Source organism: Dromaius novaehollandiae, chromosome W (assembly GCF_036370855.1).
Source record: "Dromaius novaehollandiae isolate bDroNov1 chromosome W, bDroNov1.hap1, whole genome shotgun sequence".
NCBI classification, from domain to species: domain Eukaryota; kingdom Metazoa; phylum Chordata; class Aves; order Casuariiformes; family Dromaiidae; genus Dromaius; species Dromaius novaehollandiae.
The window spans coordinates 12,945,105-12,966,841 of record NC_088130.1 but is presented as its reverse complement, the minus strand read 5'-3'; the positions used below and the strand labels follow the sequence as shown (position 1 = coordinate 12,966,841).

Sequence of the window (21,737 nt, the reverse complement as noted above, 5' to 3'; positions counted from 1 at the left end):
CTGGGAACACCAGGATACACACATGTTCCCAGCTTTTCATTGTAAATGGATTGTAATTAGCCATGTTCATTAATAGGCAAGGGAAACAGTGCCAGAAAAAGTGCAAACAAAGTTTTTGGCCAACATTGGAAACCACTAAAATAAGAATGTTAACCTCATACTGACATGGAGAAGGTCAGGAGTAATCCAATTTTCACACAGAATAATTAAACAAACAAAACCCAGTGCACCCTGACAGCTTGCTGACAACATCACTATTAACTGGCAGACCCCTTGAATTATTCAGCTGACTGAAAGCACCTGAAATACCTTTGCTAAATAACCTGTGTAGTGTGGAGGAGAGAAGGAAAGCACTTCCAAGCAGGGGAAAGCAGTTGTCCTGGTGCAGTGGGGGCTCCCTGGGGTCAGGGGCTCCTGCTGGCACCCATCTCCCCACCCCAAGGAGTAGGGCACAGGGTATCGCTTTCTTGCTGTACCACACGCTCAGTTAAAGAGGAGAATAAAAAAAGAAAGGAAGCCTATTTCCAAAGTTGTAACAGCCCTTTTGTGAAGCAAATTATACATAGAGATGCTGCAATGAAGCATTTGCAGGTGTCCCCTTGAATGCTGCCCTCCCTCCTCATTTTATTAATTGCTAAATGGGGGGGGGGGGGCTGTAGGAGATACGGTATTTCATGCAGGTTTATCAGAGGGAGATCAGCCCTGCTTCCCCTTTCTACAGCTGCCAGCATTGTGCAGCAGGTCTGTATCAGCAGTAAACAAGACTGATGCTGGGCAGATATGCTAAGCCATTAGATGCAAATGGTTTGTTTCCCATTCTGGGACCAGTATTTCTTCACTGGGCACCGTGCACTGTGCCAGCCTGAGATGTGTGTGCTCGGTGCCATGCTGGATGTGCTCTGGAAGGGGCACTTGGCTGGTGTGACAAGGGAGCGCTCCCTGATCACCCCTTCTGCAAAGTGGGCTGGTGCCCTCTTGTCCTGTGCACCCTGCACACTTTGGGATTTCATCTGAATGGCTCAGCTTGTTTTTAATTATAGATGTATCTAATTCTTCTTCTCACTTCTGTTAAGCTTAGCAGGCTCCAAGTGTTGCCTTTCCAAAAACATCAATGCCCTTTTGGCATAGCATATGGAGACTCATTTTTGGAAGTGTCTCATTCCTGCTGTGAATTCATATGCAGAAGCAGAGATAATAGTTGCCAGAGCTCTATAAAGCCAAGAACCTGTGATAACTCTCTTCCATTCTTTTTTTTTTTTTAATTTTCATTGAGAAATGAGATGTCTTAATATGTTCACTTTTAACTGGTATAAGAGGTGTCAAAATGTCAAGGGAGTAATTAAACCTTAGCTTTTGTCTCATTAGCATTTTAATCCTATGACCCCAAAAGATTAATGGCAATTTACTGCAGCAAGGGCTCTGATCACAGAGGGTGGAAACCACCAAGGCATGCTCATGAGTTGTCTTTTCCCTTCTGAAATCTGCTCCTGCTTCCTTCCAGTGCCTGGTTTTGCAATGACCTTTTTGTGCGTTTCTGTGTTTGGACACTACCCAAATTTGGCCTCTAGCAAAGAGCAGCCAGTTGCTGGGGCTGAGGAAACACTGGTTGCTAGGTGGGGCCTCCTGCATGGGGCTATAAAACCATCGCAAGCGCACAGCTCTCTTCTTCCAGGCTGTACCGTCCTGAAAAGTAACGTTTGTGAGGCAGAAGGTAGGTTTTTGTAGTTCTTTACTGCTCTCTGTAGATCTGACAAACTTTAAGAGTTGTGCACTATATTTTTTTCAAGTGACCTGGTGCAATTTTCTGCAGGCTGGATTTGTTGGCACCAGAAAAGATGGGTGTGGGCAGAAGAAATTCTTTCCGTTTTAAAATATTTCATGTACATGGAAGGGCTCAGTTAATCACTCCTTTTATTTAATGCACATAAGGAATTGAAAAAATAGCTTAAATGATTGAAAGTAAACTTATTGGAGTCGACTGTTTCCTATGATTTTTTTTTCCCTTTGTAGTAGGCTGCTGTAAAAATCTGTATGCAGCAAAACTGGAGTCACTGGGAAACAAATGTGCCTTATATGTGAACTTAAAGTTTTTTACAAAGCAGTTGCTTCGACTTCAACAACAGTTCCCTGCTTTGGGACAGTAGATCAGTCTTTCTTCCTGAGAATGATGAAAGTGAGTCAAAAGAACCTTTAGGGAACATAACAGCAAAAATCTCCTTTATAGCTGAGAACTTGTGCAAAGCCACAGAAGTAAGGGCTGTATAGTCTGAGGTTTGTTCTGCTAACACTTTCCACTGAATTTTCCAAGGGTGAGGCTGTTTTCCTCTCTGGTGTTTCATTTTTATCCACTGAACTTTCCTGCTGTAAAAGAAATCGTTGTGTGCCTGCAGCTACTGCCTGCTTTTCTGATAGGTTTTTATGATCGTAATTTAAATCAAGATTCTGGTAACTAGCATGGGACTGTAGTCAGAGATGATGTATCTGATATGTAATTAAATGGTGGTAGAGAAATGGTGAGGATGAACTTGATTTGATTCAAACTCCTATAGCTGAGGAAGTAGTGTAAAAGTTTGAGTCTTTAAGTATTTATTTTCTGAATTTCTATTTTTTAGAATTTAAACATGTCCAGTTCAAGGGGGCTTCTTACAGGGAGTGGCATCCAGACTGAACCAAACTTTGCAGTAATTCTTGTAAAGGGACAGTTATGACTTTCAGTCCAAATCTCCCTTTGGTTTGTCATTCCAGCTGCAATACTGATAATTCCAATTTGGAATGATAAAATGCATGATAATCATAATATTTTTTCAAACTGAAAAACTTTAAATTCCTATTTCCTTTTAACTGGGATGTCTAAAGATTCCTGTTTGGGTAGTAGGACACACATTCCGGACAATATTTTGATAAACAGAATAACTTTGAAATAGCTACGTGGTATGGAATAACCAGAAAGAAACATCACCCTCTTTGATGGTGCCTTCTGTTTTCACCGCTCTGTAGATTTTTTTTTTTTCCCCTCCCTGTTCATAGACTTCGAGGAAAAAATATGGTAGAAAGCCAGTAGTTCTCCCCCCTCCTCTTCATAATAAATTATTTTTCTTGTCTGAATTTCTCTTTTAAATCTAGGCTTTGCTTACAGGAGCTGTTTGCATTCCAGAGTGGCAAGGGTCAAAGTATGGGGAAAGGCCTCTACCCTGCTAGGGGGCTGGCTCTTTCTCCCCAGATTCCTGCAATCTTTCTGTATTAGTCACAGTTTCTTACAAAGCAAGCAAACAACAATTTTACATCTAAGCTGGTCTCTTAACTTTCCAAGCCAGCATAAGCAAAGTCTTTAACCCTTCTCAAGAGCATTTGTCTACTTCAGCTTCATTTTAAATTATAATGTTACTTGTTTACTAGATGGAAGTAGATGGATCTACATGCCAAGGTGTCTTTATTTAAAAAGCAGAAGAAATAAGAGTTTTGTTTTTAAGACACAGTTCTTTCACTGTATCTCAGATTTGAATGGGCATAAAGGCTCGATGAACCCCATTTAGTGTAGGTTAGCAGCCCTCTGCTCCTGTCATCCCCGTGAGCAGCAAAATCTCGGGAGCTGGGTGAGGGCACGGGTGGGGAGAGGCGGGAGGGCTGGGGATGCAAGCGGCTCTCCCCGGGGCCAGCCCTGCCAGCTTCCTTCCCCACGAGCCAATGTTATGCTGCCAACCCAAATGCAATTTTGGCTCCCCCTCTCCGCAGATCCGGTGCTGTGAAACGGGATCTTGCTTATGAACTTTGGGTTGTAACCAAGGGTATGGTCTGCGACGGCTTCCGGTGGCAGCAGGGGCAGAGCTGAACTTTGTGCCTCGGCCGCGGGAAGGGCAGGGCGGCGGGAGCTTTCTGGGCGAGGGAGTGGAGCTGGGCCCTGCCTTGCGGAGGGGGGGAAAGGTGGAGCTGGGATGGAGAGCTGGCTGTGGGAGGTAGCCGCCTCTTTGCTGGCACCCGGACCTGGAAACGTGCTTTACAGTTTGCTACGGCCACGTTGCTTGGCCCTCGGAGTGAGTTGCTTTGGATGACTGGTCTTTTCCCAGGGCCACTCAGCACCGCATGGATCACAGGGCATAAATAAAGCAAGGGTGTTTGCAGCGTAGTCAGCGTCAGTTTTAATACTTCTGCATAAGGTCTGCATTATGTGATCTGCAACCCAGGACCTCCATTAGGCTGATATACACCTAGCTGCAAACAGCATTTGGTCTCATTATGCTGGATATGCGAGGTACTCTTCAAAGACATCCCAGATTAACAGGCAGCATTATCTTTAGTTTATTGTTTATATGTGTGCTTAAAACCAAGCTTCTCCAAGAGTCTTCTAGGGAAAAATGTGTTTTGATGAAAACTCCTTTTCGAGCAGACAACAAATACTTTATCTGATAAAACATAATTTTTTTTCTCTCTGTTCTCTCACTGTTTCTATTAGGAAACAGAATTTTCTCCACTCCAAGTCTGTTGCAAAGCAACCCATTCATCATTGAGTGCTTGGTTTCAAGTCACTTCCCCATTGCTCTTTTTCCCTATTCTGCATGACATCTTGTGGAAAAGCTGGCCTGATTTGCTTTTTTAATGGTGAAGAGCAAAAATTATTTTTTCTTTCCTGCATGGATATTGCTCTACTTTTCAGTAGAAATTGGAGAATGTATATGAGAAATAGGGAATGATATAGGTGAAGCTGTCTGCTTCTACTTATATTTCTTAAAAAGGGGCTATTCAAAGAAATTAAATGCGAGTATATTTAACAGGGGAATATCTTTTGTCTTAACCCAATACGCGAGCTCAGAACTCAGTAAACGATCATATGTAAATACTTATTTATCACCAACTTTGAACAGAATCAAATATTCAGTAAGGTATATGGACCTTTGATGATGGAGAAAGACAATTAATCTGTTTCTTGTAACTTTCCTTTGAAAGCCGGTGCTACCACTTAGGTATTACCGTACTAAATAAGCAAACGGTCCAACTAGTTTAGTGTTTTATTTCTAATCTAAAACTCGTGGAAATAGCTACGGGTGTGTGTATGAGCAGGCAATTGCAGAGCATTACCTCATCTGCTAAATATCATAATCAAAAGTTGCCACTTTCCAATAGCACAAACTGATTAATGCGTGGGAGGTTAGCTTCTATGTTTCATAGTTCAAGAGAAAAGACTTTGCAGTGGGAAAGCTTGAGGAAAAAATGTTTTGTAATTTGATGCATCTCTTCCCAGAGAGTCCATCAACATGGCTATGGTAGCAGAATTTCTGAAGCAGGCATGGTTCATGGACAATCAGGAGCAGGAATGTATTGTAAGTATTATAACCTTTTCAGAGCATCATGCTTATTTTCAAGTACTTTTAGAAGTGATTTAAAGGCATGGACCAACAAACATCTTTCATAGACTCAAAGGGGAGGAAAGATGATGGCAAAATTCTGCCGATTAGAATCGGAACAGGATTTTATTACAACATATAATCTAAAAAGGCTCTGATAGCACTCTGGTATCAGATGAAAAAATATTTTTATGTGCACATTTCAGTGCCTAGTTATTAGTTTCTAGGCAGAGCCAGTTATTGTAATAGAAGTGCTGTTCCCACCGGCCAGTCACTGATTGACTCAAGTTAAAGTAGTAATCTGCTGCACAGGAGTATGAATGTGTAAGAACATGTTCAGATGACATACGTGGGGAAGACGGAGATGCTTAGATTGAGGTACAGGAAGCCATGAGCTGGAGCCCAGGAATGTAAAGAAGAAACTAATGCCACCAGTATAAATACTAGTTTTCTCACCATATGGCATGCTTAGGGTGGGAAGAGTCACTGTATGTGATAAAACATCTCAAATGATCAGTGCTGATACTGATTGGAAGGGATTTCAAAGAAAGGCTGATGGTGATGAGAAATTACGAGTTAGTGCGCTGGGAGCATCCGGAGTGTCTTTGTGATAAGGAAGCTGATTAGGATACTGAAATGTCTGTCAGCACGGGAAAAGCGGCACACTGTGAAGTCACAGGAGATTCTGAAAGCAAATTTCATCTTGAAAAAATAGAGCAGAGGAGGGATTTTCAGTAAACAAACTTTTCTGCTGTCCTTTGTGGACTTTGTAATTTTTGTCCAGCAGCATTTTATGCATAATCCCTTGGCTCCACATCCCATCCCCGTTGCACTCCCAGGGTCCTGAGTCATTCTGGTTACAGCGGTTACAGGCAGTTTTTTATTTAGCTACTAGATAAATTTGTCATGGAAACTAGCACACAAATACTGATTTGGCTAGCCTGGGATCCAGGCACTGAATGAGACCCATTCCTCTGTTGGCTTAAATGAGTCACAGTGATGGTTTTTTTTTTTTTTTTTTTAAGTATGCAAGACACTTCAAGTATGCAGGCTCTCTGCTCTCTTCAATACAACTCCTAGTGATAAAATTGTGGAGGGCATTGACTGTGTAATTATTGGATATTACAAGTGTACAAAAAATCAGTACAGAATGCTGTATGTGAAACATGTATCCCTAAGACCTGACCATTTGTCTTGGGCTAATTAACTTTAGAGGCAAAGGATTTAAAAAAAAATTCTAATAGTGCATTGTTGAATATGAGACAAAGAGTACAGCTAAACTACTGTTGTGTTATAAAAGGTCTTACCACATTTCACACCAAGTGAGGTTTTCTTTAAATATTTCATCCAAGAATCTCAGAGCACTTTTTAGCTGCTGTCAAAGACGGTAATGAGGAGAACATTGGTTAGATAGTTCTGCTGGGTTGTAGGCCCTACCGGTAACTTGTTTTGTCATGTTGACTTAGGTCAAGGCATGTAATCCGTCATGTAGTGGAAATCATCATCCCCCAGTTATCCCGAGGTTCCTTTAAACATTGCCTGGGGACTGTCCAACACCTGAGGCTGGATTCACCAAAGGCAGCCAGTAGGCAATCTTTATGAAGAAAGTGTTGCTTATGTCTCATGTTTCAGAGAAGTTGGGTAACCAGTTCTCCATTGCTTCTTCCAAGGATCAGGCCTGAACTCTTCTCTGAGATCCAGATTGTGCATGCAGGAGGTGTTTGTAGTCTTAGTGGCTTCTCAGCTGACTCACATCTTAATGTGATGCACACTCAATTTGTGTAAGATGAATGGGGATATTAGTAGCACTTTACTGGCAGTGCTTGCAGGATTTAATTGTGGTTTTAGAGTCTTTAAAATTTGGACATAATTGCCTAAAGTGGCAGTTAGGAAGTAGTTTCCTGTGGAAGCTGAATATATGAGCTACTTTCTCTTTAATAGAAGAGGTGTGAAAGGAGGTAAAACCAATACATATATCATACTGGGACTGTTAAGCTATATGTAGTTACTAAACTCAGAGTTCGTTTCTTCATAGTGGTATAATAGGCAATCCTGAATACAGGGTTTATTTAGGCATGTAAAACTGCTTCTTTGCATAATTTTTCTTTGGAATGAGCATTTTTTTTTTCCCCTGCAGAAAAGTTCAAAAGGCGGCTCACCAGTCCAGTCGTACCCTAACTTCAATCCATCAGCTGATGCTGCTGCTTTGGACAAAGCTATTACCGTAAAGGGTAAAAGGAGTTAAATATTTAACTCACCACATTCAGATTCTTCCTTAGGAAAATTTGAGAATAGCCCTGAATAAAATATCATACTCAGATGCAATGGCAAGCAGGAGAGGTGCGACTGCTTTTGAAAACCTAGCAAGGCATCAAAATTTTGCCACCTGGGAAAGAATCTGAACTCTTTGATAACCTGACATTATATTACAATTTCAGACCTTAATACTGTAATAAGGTTCTTGCATTTGTTGAAGGATGTGTAGTAACAATTTAATTTCTAGAGAACCAAAAGAATATTATGACACATCAAGCTAATGCTTTTTGATTTGATTTCTATTAAAAAAAAACAAAACAAAACAAAACCTGCAAGTAGTCGTGGATATGCTGATACTGTAGTATATGCTTCTATTACGCTTCTCTCTTAAAATCACACTGGGCACTTTGGCTGTGATTTGAGACCTTTTTCGATTTGACTTGCTGAGGTTAAATGAGTATGCCATCTAATGCTGTTTATTTTATTTAGTTATGCTGTAGTGTAGGTTCAGCCTTCAGAACACTTTAAGGCTTTCTTATATAAAATTGTGGCAAATACAGGTTTCTGTTCTATGGAAACCTATTTATCAGCTTTCTCCCTACATCACTAAGTTGGTAGATGATTGCAGTCTTTCCTTTGGTTAAACTTCAGTGTGTCAAACAATCAAAATGAAACACATTCCGGATAATATACAAATGATGATTTGGTTAAATAACACATTAGAGACTGTGATAACATTTGCAATTGCATTGCATGCATTATGTTTGGTTACTCACAGGTGTGGATGAAGCCACCATCATTGATATCTTGACTAAAAGATCAAATGCCCAGCGCCAGCAGATCAAAGATGCCTATCAGCAGCTGAAAGGAAAGGTAAAGTATTTCCAAGTCCACCTCAAATGTATACCTGAAATGTCAATGTTTTCCATGGATCTGGTGGTGCATACAGCTTTAGCTTCCCAGAACAAAAGGCTACAGCAATTAATTTCTGTAGTTTATGAAAACTGTGACAGGGGTGATAGTACCCTAAAAGTACATTTCCAGTTATGAGTCTTTGGACATGGTGGCTATTATTTTTTTGGGGGAAAAAAAATAATCCCACATTCTCAGCCTCCAGGTTTTTGAATGCTCTAAAGGTCCTTAAAGTCATTCGATCACTGGGAATACAGAAAGCTCACTACCACCTGGCAGGCAGTCTGCTGGGAGAAAGGGAGGGAGAGAGAAGGGGACTTTGCAGCATCTCTCTGCGGATACTTAGCTGTTGATAGAATACAGAATGAGACAGGAAAGATGCAGGACCATAGTCCTGTTTTACACCCACAGATGCACAGGGAGCAGTTTGCTTATTTGTTCTAGTGGCAAAACTGCTAGTTCCTGGACCTGAGGAGCTTGGAAATTACTGGATATTTCTAAAGAGTTTAATTGCTCTGCACAAAGGTCCCTGTAACAATTTTTTTCCAGTTGAACTTGTAGCTCTAAATTGAAATTATAATTGTGCAGTTGGCATAGCAGAGTTACCGAGCCTTTGCTCATAGGACTCCCTGGAGTTCTTTGCTTTGTAACTCTAAGTGACTTCTAAGGGCCAACTTAGAAAACAAGTCTAATAATCTCATTTTACCCCAGATTTCCCGTGTTTCTGTTCAGAAAACCTTACTTGTGGTTTCACAGCTCTCCTCTCCCACAGAGGAAGCTCCAGCCTTGCAATTATATTTTATCAAGGCCTAAATTAAAATATAACTTCAAAGGCACAGGGAGCCTAATGCTGTTAGATTATTAGATACCCTTGTGCCTGGTGCACCATCAAAAGCAGAACAGAAATGACTATGGATACAGTGCTTGCTTCTGAAGTAACCTCATTGGCTTAGGTACCCTGACAAAGTTATTTATTGACCTTCTCACTCTTATAGCCACTGTCTACAGACACATTTGGTAGGGAAGAGAGCTGCAACTTCATGTAACAAAAAACAGTTTTGGGCATTCACTGATTGCAGGCAGAATAAAACAGATTTTTCTTTTTTTTTTAAAACTTAGATTTAGGTCAGATTGGAATACAGTCCCAATCTCTTCTTAACTTTAGGACTCTCGGTTTTGGATAGGATGAGATTATGCCCCAGTATTTTCACTACAATTTCCATATCCTTTAGGCAATAAACAGATGAACTAAAATATTCTCCAGATATGTGCATTTAAGCAACTCAATCACCATCATAACAGCAATATAGTAGTACCTTCTCTTAAAAAAACAAACTTCTAGTGCTGTAAATGGGTGAATGAAAACATGCTGAATATGTACTGAAAAAAACCCAACACTTTGAACAGAAAGATGACAATCTATAATTCTCACGTAGGTTTTTGCAATCCTGTCTAGTAGCTACAGGAATGATACAGACTAAGATTCTTCAGATGTTAAACTTGTTTTTATATTGTAGCTGAACAGCAGCTTTTAACCATTTGCTAGCTTAGTATGTTTTTCATTCTCCCTTTCACAGAGTCTGGAAGAAGCCTTGAAAAAAGTTCTGAAAAGTCACCTGGAAGATGTTGTTGTGGCTTTGCTGAAAACTCCAGCTCAGTTTGATGCTGAAGAATTAAGGGCCTCTATGAAGGTTGGACAAAGACTTTTTTAGAAAAACTTCCCTAAAGAAAAGTAAATAATTTTCGGGGCCTGTAAATGATACTGGACTTGCATTTTGAAGATTGCATGTTGTCTTCATTTTCCTCCCATTTTGTAAAATAAATCTGTACTGGTAATGCATGCTCTAAGAATGAGACATAGCAGTCTCTGCTGAATTTCAGAGTTGGAGGAGACTGACTGCAAATGCTGTTCTCTTATGAGAATGAACTCTTTGCCTTCTGAAAACTGGTTGCTACTGTGGTGGCAGGAAGCCATGGCATTTACTTAGGGGGTTTCTTAAAAGTAAAAGAAAACAAAAAGGGAATGGGGGGGGGGGGGATTTTTCTTCATAGATTACAAATTCCTATCTTCCGTGTACACTGCTCAGTCATTTTAGCACTTCTGTTGGGTACCAGTGATGTTCGATGTGATAAAAAATGAGTTCCAGGGGAGTTGAAATAAGACTATTATATGAAAGCAGGAATGTTTTTCATTTTTCTGTCTTCCTGAATGTGGGATCTTCAGATCCTTCTCCCTCATTTTCATGTTCTTTCTGTTCTTCTACATTTTAAGTTTGCTGTATTAAATAACATTGTTAAAAATTCAACCATTTTTCAACAGGGGCTTGGAACTGATGAGGATACCTTAATTGAGATTATGGCCTCAAGAAGCAACAAAGAGATCGGAGAAGCCAGCAGATACTACAAAGAAGGTAATTCAGAGAAGGAAAAAGTATTAATGGTATGCAGCATTGGGAGAAAATGGACAGGCTCTGTTCTGCCAGGTGACATTCTTTTTATCAATAACTTTTTTTAAGCAGCCATAACCAACAGATCCCTGCAACTTAATACCTGGCATTAAAAAATCTAGTGTGGGTCATGCAAGTCTTCTCACAACATTGTGGCAGACACATTACGCTCACAGCCTTACCCTCTCAATAGGAGAAACTGAGAAGACATTTTAGGTGGTAAGTAAAGCTACAAGTAAGGTTGGGTGCAGGAGAGGCCATACTGACTTTTTCTGATCCAAAGAGATCACACTACAAAAGGAAAAGGCTCATGATCCCAGCCAGAAGTGTGGATGTTTCATGGAACAGGAGGTGCATTAAATGTTTTCTAGAATGCAAGCAAAACCCAGCTGCTTTCTTCTCCCTAACTAAGCCCTGGCTGACCTCGTAGGGGCTCACTAGCCTTGACAAAATGCTTATTGAGTTAGTAACACGGATCACATTAGCTGCAGGAACTAGAAGGAGAAATTCTTTGAAGAAGTAACTAAAACATAATCTGGCATCTCTCACTTATGTAGAGTTTAATATAGTCAGTTTGTGTTGTCTAATTAAATCTCATGTTTTTGGAGATTATGGGCTAATGTTTCCAAGACATGTCCATTCCATGTGTCTCAGTTAGAAGCCCAAACTTATAGCTCAGTTTTTCAGAAGTGTTTTGAGTCCCATTGGATATAGTTCAGTGCTATTTAGAATAGTCAGAAATAAGAATGAAAGATAAATGGGATGCAAAAAGTTTCAAGCTTTTCTTGTATTTCACAAGCAAGAGCCCAAGACTGGCCTACCCTCAAGACCCTTCAGAATGACTGTTTCAGCAGATTGTGGGTCTAACCTCCAGTTTCACAGCACATCTCAGAAATGAGAGGGCATGTTACAAAAAATACTCATTCTATCAAAACTAAAGGAGAGAAAAGAGGAAAAATGCAGTTCCAACAGGCATATTTAAGTAAGAGACTAAAAAAAGAAGGGAAAAATTATAGGGATGATAACTTTAAAACAAACTGTGGATCCATTTTCATTTGATTTCAGTACTGAAGAGAGATCTGACACAAGACATTATCTCTGACACATCTGGAGACTTTCAGAAGGCTTTGGTTACTCTAGCCAAGGTATGCTGTGTTTAAACGTTTGCACTGACATTACCAATACTAACAATTAATGTTGTCAAGCCTATGTTAAGGAAAGACATATAATAAATAAGAATTTATTTATTAAACATTACTTAATAAATAAATTATTTATTTCCTTGCATTATTTTTTACTTACACATGTTAGACCATATAAAATTGTTCTTTAAAAAAGCTATAAGGAGATTTTATTCAAGAACATTAAAAAAATGTGGTATTTGTTACTATTTATCAAATCTGCTTTTAATTCTTTTTTCGTGGTAACTGTAAGCATTTGAAAAAATAATAGAAATAATGTCACATTGAGTGACTAGAAGTAGAAAAAAAGTGATGCTTATAAGTAGAGAAATAAACCTTTGATTAGCTGTTAAGATATATTTCTAGTAGTAAGTATAGTGGGATGGTAGGAGTGAACAAGTGGACAAAGTGTTCTGTGAATTGATGCTCAAAAGCAGTTCAGTTTAAATGCTAGAGCTGCTATAAAAAGACTCGTTGGAAATGCAATGAATATTGGATTCCATGATTGTTGAGTACGTGTGTGAAGTTTGTATGTGCATGCCAGATTGTTTGTTGATATGCTCATGTGTATAGTTTTGATTTGCAGTTATGCTTTTAAATGACTTTGAAAGAAGCTCATTGTAGAAGTTCATCAGGGAGCAAGTTGTAGCTTCTGAGACCTGTAACTTGACGCTGAGTAACACTAATTCCTATGGGTTTTAATGTACTGTTTCAGAAAATAGGTGCTAATGGCCTTAAAAATCTGAGCTCTAATTGATTAGCAAATGCTTCAGCTTCATTCACAGGACTGACAGAACTGTGCCTGTTAAAGTTCTGCGGTATTAAAGCATGTACCAGAATAGCAGGCCAGAACTCTAGAATACTGGTTTTTGGTTAACTGAATGATAATGAGAAATGCTGAATTATCATTTATTTATTTACTTAGGCTGACCGAAGTGAAGATCCTCATGTGAATGATGAGCTTGCTGACAACGATGCCAGGGTAAGATCATACTTGGGGCTCTGCAGTTTCTCTGTTCCCCTTACTTGCAATTACCAGCTGTGCCTGGCTGTGAATGTTCCCTTTCACCTACCTGCATCTGTTGCACTGCAGACTCTTAACAGAGAATTGTACATTATGTAGTATTTTTTTTCTGAGGGGATACCATTTTCCAAGGTTTGCATAGGCTTCGCCAGCTAAAGGAAATCTTTAACCCTCAAAATATCTAGCTTCAGAAAGGTTTCTGCAAGATATCTTCTAGTTCATGTAAAGGATGTAGATCGTAGGAAGCAGAGGTCAGCAGTGGGAGAAATTAGACACATTTTTCTTATGTATAACGTAAAAACAGTTCTCCAGTTGAGGGATAAAGTTGTACTCATGGAGGTGAAGAACCAGCTCCTGAAGACCTTGGCCAGTCTGAACTCTGCAGTATGTCAGCTGTAGCTATTGCTTTTCGGTGATGTACTTTTCAAGATTATCGGGTGCACATCACAGTAATGTTTTTAATGATTCTAAAATAAACAACTGTTTTTTCTCTTATTTCCTCCTACATTAGTGTGACTTTTTGTTGACATCTTGGTAAAACTTAGCCATCTATCCTAAGTTTTCACTTTAAAATCTTGCATCACTTTTACAATTCAAATCTATGTTGGTTTTAAATCAATTTTTTAAAATCCAACCACAAAAAGTGCTCATTGAGCAATATTGTTCTTGCTCCTGCTACATAAGAGGTTTAGTTTTTGTCGTCAGTCCTAGGTTTGAGAGACAGTAAATTAATGCCCCGTACAGGTGCTAAAGTTCAATAAAGTTTCTCTTGGTCCAAAGGGCTTCATTGCTGGTACTTAGAGTGTTGTTAAATCTTCTTTGCTTCAGTGTGGAGGTCTTTAATTATGACTTCTAGAGAGGTTTGAGGCGGTGGGGAAAATGAAGGAGATTGATTGATTGATTTGTTTTTTCTCACTTTTCATTAAAGTCACTCCTGGAAGGACAAGGAGTACTTGGTGCGTAGGCTTCTCTTTCACATTTGTCCAGTTAATATCAGAGCTAATTTTGTTTGTCTGCAGAAAGGCTGCCAGTCCTACACACCCACACAGAGCATGGCATATCATGATGCATGAAAAATATCTTCACTCAAGGAAGTAATATACCCAAGAAAGCTGGATGGTGATTCTAAAAAAAAGTCTGAAAATATGATTTGTAGGTGTATGGTGCTCTCTAGGTACTATTATGCCATAAGTGAAATATGAAGTATTTCTTGATAGAGCTAGAGTTAGTCTGAGGCTGTGTAGAGTTTTGTATCTTGTTATGGATCGTATCAAGGACTATAGTTCACTGCAGAAAAGCAATTGCCTACCTTTGGCTGGTAGCCTCAGAAGTACAGTATTTCTGTTTAGTTTTCCCTGTATTAACGTTAACTTTACTACCTTCTTTTCTTTATGACAGGCCTTATATGAAGCTGGAGAAAAAAGAAAGGGAACTGATGTTAACGTGTTTGTTACTGTTCTTACAGCAAGAAGCTACCCCCATCTTCGAAGGGGTAGGTTGGATGAAACTTTGTGCCTAAGGAATTGTATTTTGAACATGGCCTGCTCATTCATTGAGAGATTATATAGATTCCCAAGATGCAACTCTGACTGCTGCAAAGCTCTGTGTAGTTGGAAATGTGCTTGTTGATCTAAGGATACGGTTGGCAGCTTGGCTGTCCTCTCCATACCAGTGATGAGCAACATCACTTAAGTTGTTAACAAATCTATTCCTGCAAACTATCACAAGGCCAAGGGATCCGAGTTCTTCAGGCTAGAGTCATGAATGCTCCCCAGACAGTTTGTCCTGGGTGGGAGGATACCACCTTATGACACGGGCTCCAGTGGAGTCACTGGACCGTCGCCCCTTCCGCTACCAATGGGAATATGAATCCAACCATCCTTCCACGGTCCCATTTCTCATGCTGACTCCAAGTATACAGTAACACTGCTCTTAGCATTCTGCTTGCTGAGGAAAATGAGAAATATGGACTACATCCAATCCTCTGTAGGTAGAGCTGCAGCAGTGAGGGCAGAAAGAGGCAGAGGCATAGCAGGGCAAATACTACATATTCATCATTATTCACTGAATTTTCTTCCTGTATTTAGTCTTTCAGAAGTACACGAAATACAGCCAGCATGACATGAACAAGGTACTGGACTTGGAGCTGAAGGGTGATATTGAGAACTGCCTTACTGCCCTTGGTAAGTGGTTCTGCAGATAGTAACCCAGAATATATATTGACCATACACTTTTGTATACTCTAATAGGAAGCCATCCTGGTTTTATCCAGCTTCATTGAGAAGCTTGTTAGATAAAATCTAGTCTGGGAAAATCTGGTCTGAACACAGTGATTTAACTTAAAGTCAGTTAAAGTGGACAAATGAATAGAATTATCTCTCCTGACATGTAAAAGGTCTTACAAGGAGAATAGGCATGTCATGGACAAAGGAAGACTTCTGCAGGAAGTGACCATGCGAAAAAGACCTGCCAGAACAGGGACTGTTTGCATCAAATCTATAGTTTTGGACATGTCCCCAAGAAATTAGACCAAAACAAGTCTTTCTCTAAATCTTGTTTTTCAAAAACACTTACGATACGTGATGAATAAAAGTATGACGGTTTCCCTCCTGAGGTTTTGTTCAAGAAGGTATTCTTGTAAAGGTTCATGATAAACCTATATATTAAGATCTTTAACATTACTGTTGCCCATGAACAATATAAATAATGATAAAGTGAGATACATGGTATTATTTAGGGGAAGGACAAGGGGCAGAGGGCAAGGATAATACCTTGATCTAGCCCAGTGACAGGATGATGTTGTAGCCCTCCTCTGAGGTATTATGAACTTGGTCTGTTGTCTGAACACTGGTGACACCTGGAAGCATTGGTATTTATGTATGATGCTCTCCAGCTAAACTTTGGTAGGCATACTTTGGATACAAAAATGAGTCCTATCGGATCTCTTTTAATATAGGTAGATGAGAAGTAGTTAATATAATCTGGTTTACAAAACATCAGATCATAACCCCCAGCTCTGCTGTAGAGAAAACAAATGCTTTCACATTCTTATCCTTGCAGCATCTTTCTCAGCTTTGTGGCTGTGGAGTACAGTCCTGTCTTTACTGTAACAGGAGTAACTATTGCTCTCTGAATGAACAGAGCAGGCAAAGGAACTGTCACTTCTCTCATATTTTGAAGATAGGTGAAAAGAAGTAGAAAAATAGGAGGTGCTGCTAGGTGCACAGAGACTGCTTTTAAAGTGTTCTCTTTCCAGACTTCTGCTTTTTCTTACTTGTTGCATATGTGTCAGATGTAACCTTATCTCACTGTTCCATTACAGTGAAGTGTGCCACGAGCAAGCCAGCTTTCTTTGCTGAAAAACTCCACTTGGCAATGAAGGTAACCTAGACCAAGAACTTTTGTTTGTGGGCAAGGGGTGCTTTGTAAACTGAAAAATAACAACCTGGGAGAGAACTCTCCTGACTACTTTGTGTGAGGGGAAAAAAAGGACTACAGAAAGAAATTCAGTATATTTATCTTACTCTTTTTCTTCTTTTATTTGAAACCTCTGAGTCTTCTTCCATGGGAGGAGCTGTTTGCGATAGTGTATTCAGGAAGGCATCTGCGCTTCCATGCATGTACCCGTTACTCTAGACAGTGACTGGAAGCTAATTGAAACTTTTCTTTTTTCTTTATGAAACCACAAAAGTATTAATGATAAATAAACAGTAAATTAATTCCAGAACTGGGGTGGGGGAGACCCCAAATGAGCCTAGTCTTTGACTAGAGATTTGAGCTTTCTGTGACAAATTGGGAACACGAATTGAGTGATGCCGTCTGAGCTCATGAAACTGGAACATTTTCCAATTCTAGTATGTATGAACTTACGTAACTCCCGTGACTTGGTTAGGAGCAGGACATGAAAAACTGAACATATCATTATGAAACTGGAGTTCATTGCACTCTTAACCCAAAAAAAAAAAAAACACCTCAGTGAAGTCTAGGTCATCTTTGGTGTCAGGCAAGCACAGTGAAGGACTTACCTCTTTTCTGGAAGCAGATGTTGTAAAAGGAAATCCTAGGTCCGCAGTTGGTAGAGGTAACTTGTGATCAGTGAATTTGTGTTGGTTGGGTACAGAAAGGGGGATATGAGAGGAGTAGAGATGGCAAAGGTATAGGGTCTGGACCCTGTACTCCCACAGATAGGGGTGATGGATTAACATACGAAACCTTGATTTAAGAAGACATTTCAGTCATGTAAGTTGTCTCCTTTTTTGCTTTTAACAGGGCTCTGGGACACGGCACAAAACTCTCATCAGAATCATGGTTTCACGCTCTGAGGTGGACATGAATGAGATCAAAGGCTACTACAAGAGACTGTACGGCATCTCTCTCCGCCAAGCCATTATGGTAGGTTTCCTCTCAGGTGAACTATGGAGGAAAACAACTGGATGATGCAGGAGGGCCAGTAAGGGGTTTGTTACCTCTTCCCCTCCTCAGTCACCAGTTCATCCTGAGTACCTCATTGTAGCTATAATGTTCTCAGTGATCCATGTGATGGTAGAACTAATTCATTTTCTGGGGAGAATGTTTTCGTCACAAAACCTATAGCAATTAGCTATCTGTGGTACATGTCTCGGGATGTCATCTTACAGTAGGAGCCAAGCATTGATTGGAGACCATGCTGTGCCCTAATGCCTATGTTTGTATAGGCATAAGGTACATTGGCAGGAGGGTGGCTATCATTGCACTGACAGCTCTGTGGGAGATATTTGGTGTCTCTGGCTCTCTGAAGTACTCATGAAAATACCTTTTTAATTTGACACTTATTTGTCCTGCTTTCCAGGTCATTTAAATGAATGAGTTATACCAACAAAAATAGCTTCTAAAAGGGTGCAGGCCACCCAATATATTTTCTGGAAAATGTAAACCAGTCATATACAATTAGAAAGCTAAACTTGTAAAGCAGCTTTGTGGAAACTAGTAGACAACACTAAAGAAAAAGTCTTGATTGGAGCAGAAACATGCTCCCTATGTGCACTAAAGCACCCTACTGATTTTTGGTAATGTTTGCTACTTTTCCAGTTAAGTAGAAAAGGTAATTTATATTCTTCCCTCACGACTGTAGGCGAGCTGTCATTTAGGATGCAATTATATCACATCATCTTGGTCCAAAGTGATGATTGTGTCCAAATGGCTTGAAGCCTTACTTGGCTACACTATGTCTCTGCAAGGTAGATTCAAATTTGAGCAAACATTCAACTGAATAAGAGACTCTGTGATGAATCCAATATCATTTGATGATTCTTAACCTCTGTTTGAGATAATCTTAGATATAACGTGTATGTGTTAGCCTGCTTGGGAAGGGGGTTGGACCAGATGATCTCTGCAGGTCCCTTCCAACCCCACCTGTTCTTTGATTCTGTATAGTGTTTTAATATTAATGAACTTTGGACATCATAGGTCAAGGGAGGCATTTTCATTTTACTGAAGGAGAGCTTAAGCTCCTGGACAGAAGTCTTCTGTGCTTCACTTCTTTATACAATAAGGCCTATCAGTTCTTTTTGTTGGCCTTGTCTACCTTGGCTCCAATCTGGAAATGTATGTGTTTATTTCTATGTGGCATGAATAGTTCAACTTTAGTGAAAGTACTCAGTTCAAGGTCAGCCTATGAATAACATTTGTGTTATCAAGTGGTTAACTTATTTAGGTAAAGGATTGATGTTTAGCATATGTGTACTGAATGCTTAGAGAAATTGTTTTCACTTGAGACCATTACCCTAACAGTTGTATTTCTTTTTTTACTTAAACTGACAGGATGAACTCAAAGGAGATTATGAAAACATCCTCGTGGCACTATGTGGAAGTGATAACTAACAAGCCCTATTACTGATGATCTTTATCTTTGCTGCAGCTGTCTATAAATAAAATATGGGCTATACACATTGAGGTTTCTCTGGAGTGGTACTTAGTCCATATGTGTTATCTGGAAAACCTGTAACCTGGAATGTTGTTTTTTTTGATATCTTTATTCCGTATGGCATGAATATCTCTTTTTACCATTATTTATCCAAAGCCAAAGAATGCTCTCAAGTTTGTTTGCTTGATTAATCATGAAAATGCAAAGTTTTCATCTAAATAAAGCAAATGAAATCTTAAAAATAAATTAACCTGTGTGAGACTTAATGTGTCCTTTGTCACTTTTCTGCATTTAATATTGTTGTCTGCATACAGTACATGAGAGAAACATCAGAGAATGATTTAAATAATCAACAAAGACTAACAACTTCATGCAGTATGGCTGAACCTTTCCATTTCATTTCAGCTAAGGTGCATGTAAACCAGATGTTAGAAACATAACTGAAGATGACTTGTTAATAAATACTATCTTTACAAAAAAACTAATGCTACCTCTGGCTTTGTTGTTGTTGTTTAAATTTCAGAATAAAGAGACTTGCTATGCTCTGTACATAGTTATAATATGAATTGAAAAATCTCTTTATAGACCATGTAAGACCTTATCTTTTTTTCTGGTGAGTTGCATGACTTTTTTTATAGTATCTCCAAAGTGAAAAAAACTATTTTTACTGCTACTGTTTTGGACAGGGTTCGTGCATGGGGTTATTGTTCCCATTGTGCCAGACCATGTACAAATGAGCTAAATAAAGCCCCCAAGTGCACTGGTGGGATTCAGCATTTCTCGTCAGCTCTTTATGTGCAAATGTTGCTGGTCTTTATAATGGTGTCCAGCAGCTGCTCGTTTGAGCAATAGCATGCTAAACCATTGGGAAATCGGAGCTTACCATGGCTTATTTGTGTTAAAGTTTGCAGACCCTCTGCATTTCATATTGTCATGGCCTAGCATAATGGAACTATGTCTTTGGAAAAAGTGATGTCCTATTCTAGAAGAAACATGGGATTGTATCTCGGTCTTGCTGGAGCTGGAGGGAAAACTCCCCGTTGTCTCCCACAGGGCCAGTACTATATACTGAAGAGCTATATGCCCAGACTACCATAGTTTACTCTGTTGATAATCCATATTGTCCTCATAGGGTAAGTGGAAGAGAGAGATTCAGGTCAAAGTAGATTTTGGGACAAATACATGATAATCATCAATTAAAAAGGAAAAACAAAACAACAAACATGCACAAGGATTGTGTGCTGGGAGGTTTATTTGATCAAATGACAAGCTTCAGATAGAACAAAACAAATGAACACCCAGCATGTTTCGAGTGTGGCACTAGCAATAGAAAAAATTTCTCAAAAGGCAGATGGCTGGAGAATTCACTACCCAAATACTGCAGCCCATGATGAGTAGGAAAGTTTGGTTGTGACAGTCAGGTAAACGTTAATTGAAAAGAATGTCTCAAAATGAATACGGAATGAAAATAGCATCTTTTTTTTCCAGAATCCTCTTGCTTCCTTTCTCACTAAACAGCAAAATGTATAGTGGGGGGTGATTAATTGCAACTGTGGTTTCCTTTTGATCTTGTACCAATAATCACAAGTATTATGTGTGCATTGCTAACATCTTTGACATGGGTCACAGCCTATTAAAAGTGAAGAAACTTTAATCAATGGTTTTTGCAGTATCACCTATGTTGCTGGCTGACTCTTGGACAAGTGGAAAAACACAGCAGACCTGTACTCTTTGCATGAGTTATAACTAGTTAACTTGTAACAAGCACTGTATGAGGCCTAATAGGGAAATACTTCTTGCTTCAACTTTTGTAGTCATTGTGAAATCCAGTGGTGCTGTAGTTATGTAAAGGGAAAGAATCTGGTTTCATCAACATAGGAAAGAACTGTATTTCAAAGTTGTGTTCACTGGGGAAGCCAGAAGTTGAAAGAATCCACCTTCCCTTCCCCCTCAGGAAAAAGCTATTGTAGATCTTTAAAAATGATTTCTAATTAAAGTTTTAGGAATGTTAGGAAATTTGTATTTAGTTGAAGTGGACTCTTTTCTGACTTTTTTTGCTGACTTCAAGAGCAACTCAGTAGCCTTGTGTTCTCTTTGAGAGCTCTCCTTAACTATTTAACTTTGAAATGCAAACAAGTGAGTATCTGGATTTCTCATTTACAGTAAATGAGATGATAAGAAGTAAAATAGCCTAATAATAGGAAAAATGTTTTTTTTGCAGGACTGAGCAACAGAAGAAAATGAGTACAGTACATTACTGCATGCCTAACAGCTCTTCTAATTTTAAGATGTCTTACTAGAATTTCAGGTCTCCTTGCTAGAGGCAAGAGTAGCTCCATCTTGACTGTAATGTTTGTCTCTATTTCCGCTTATGACAATCACTGTTCCATTACAAATGTGCTTGCACACAAGAGGAGGGATTGCTGGAGGTCTGTGCAGAGGTGTGCCGATGGAGAGCCACAGGTTTACTGCCACCACAGTCCAGCCAAGTCCTCCTAGGCCTTCACTGCTGTCTGAGAAGCACATGGTGCTGTAAAGAGAGGGTACAACTTTCAGGTAAACGTATGTTCTAGTAAAGACTGATAATTTTCAACATATTTTAAGAGCAAACAAGGTCTGCCCACATGGCCATTTCACAAGTGTTTTCAATGTTATGATGTGTTTATGCCTCTCCTT

General features: G+C 39.4%; 1 protein-coding gene across 1 annotated transcript; it reads left to right on the top strand.

The window, feature by feature from the left end:
- Positions 1-1,555: 1,555 nt before the first annotated feature.
- On the top strand, positions 1,556-19,322 carry LOC112981876 (annexin A1). The gene is made up of 13 exons (XM_026097866.2): positions 1,556-1,711; positions 5,237-5,315; positions 7,477-7,570; positions 8,374-8,468; positions 10,085-10,198; positions 10,828-10,918; positions 12,020-12,099; positions 13,061-13,117; positions 14,558-14,651; positions 15,247-15,342; positions 16,482-16,540; positions 17,429-17,551; positions 18,959-19,322. Exons 2-13 carry the CDS (start codon positions 5,250-5,252, stop codon positions 19,016-19,018), a joined length of 1,029 nt encoding a protein of 342 aa, XP_025953651.2. The 5' UTR covers positions 1,556-1,711; positions 5,237-5,249; the 3' UTR covers positions 19,019-19,322.
- Positions 19,323-21,737: the final 2,415 nt, after the last annotated feature.

Excerpts from the sequence above, each read along its gene's own strand:
- LOC112981876 (XM_026097866.2), top strand. The coding sequence starts at position 5,250 with ATGGCTATGGTAGCAGAATTTCTGAAGCAGGCATGGTTCATGGACAAT. Across the intron at positions 5,316-7,476 it reads ATCAGGAGCAGGAATGTATT|AAAAGTTCAAAAGGCGGCTC; the intron begins GTAAGTATTATA and ends TTTCCCCTGCAG. Across the intron at positions 7,571-8,373 it reads CAAAGCTATTACCGTAAAGG|GTGTGGATGAAGCCACCATC; the intron begins GTAAAAGGAGTT and ends GGTTACTCACAG.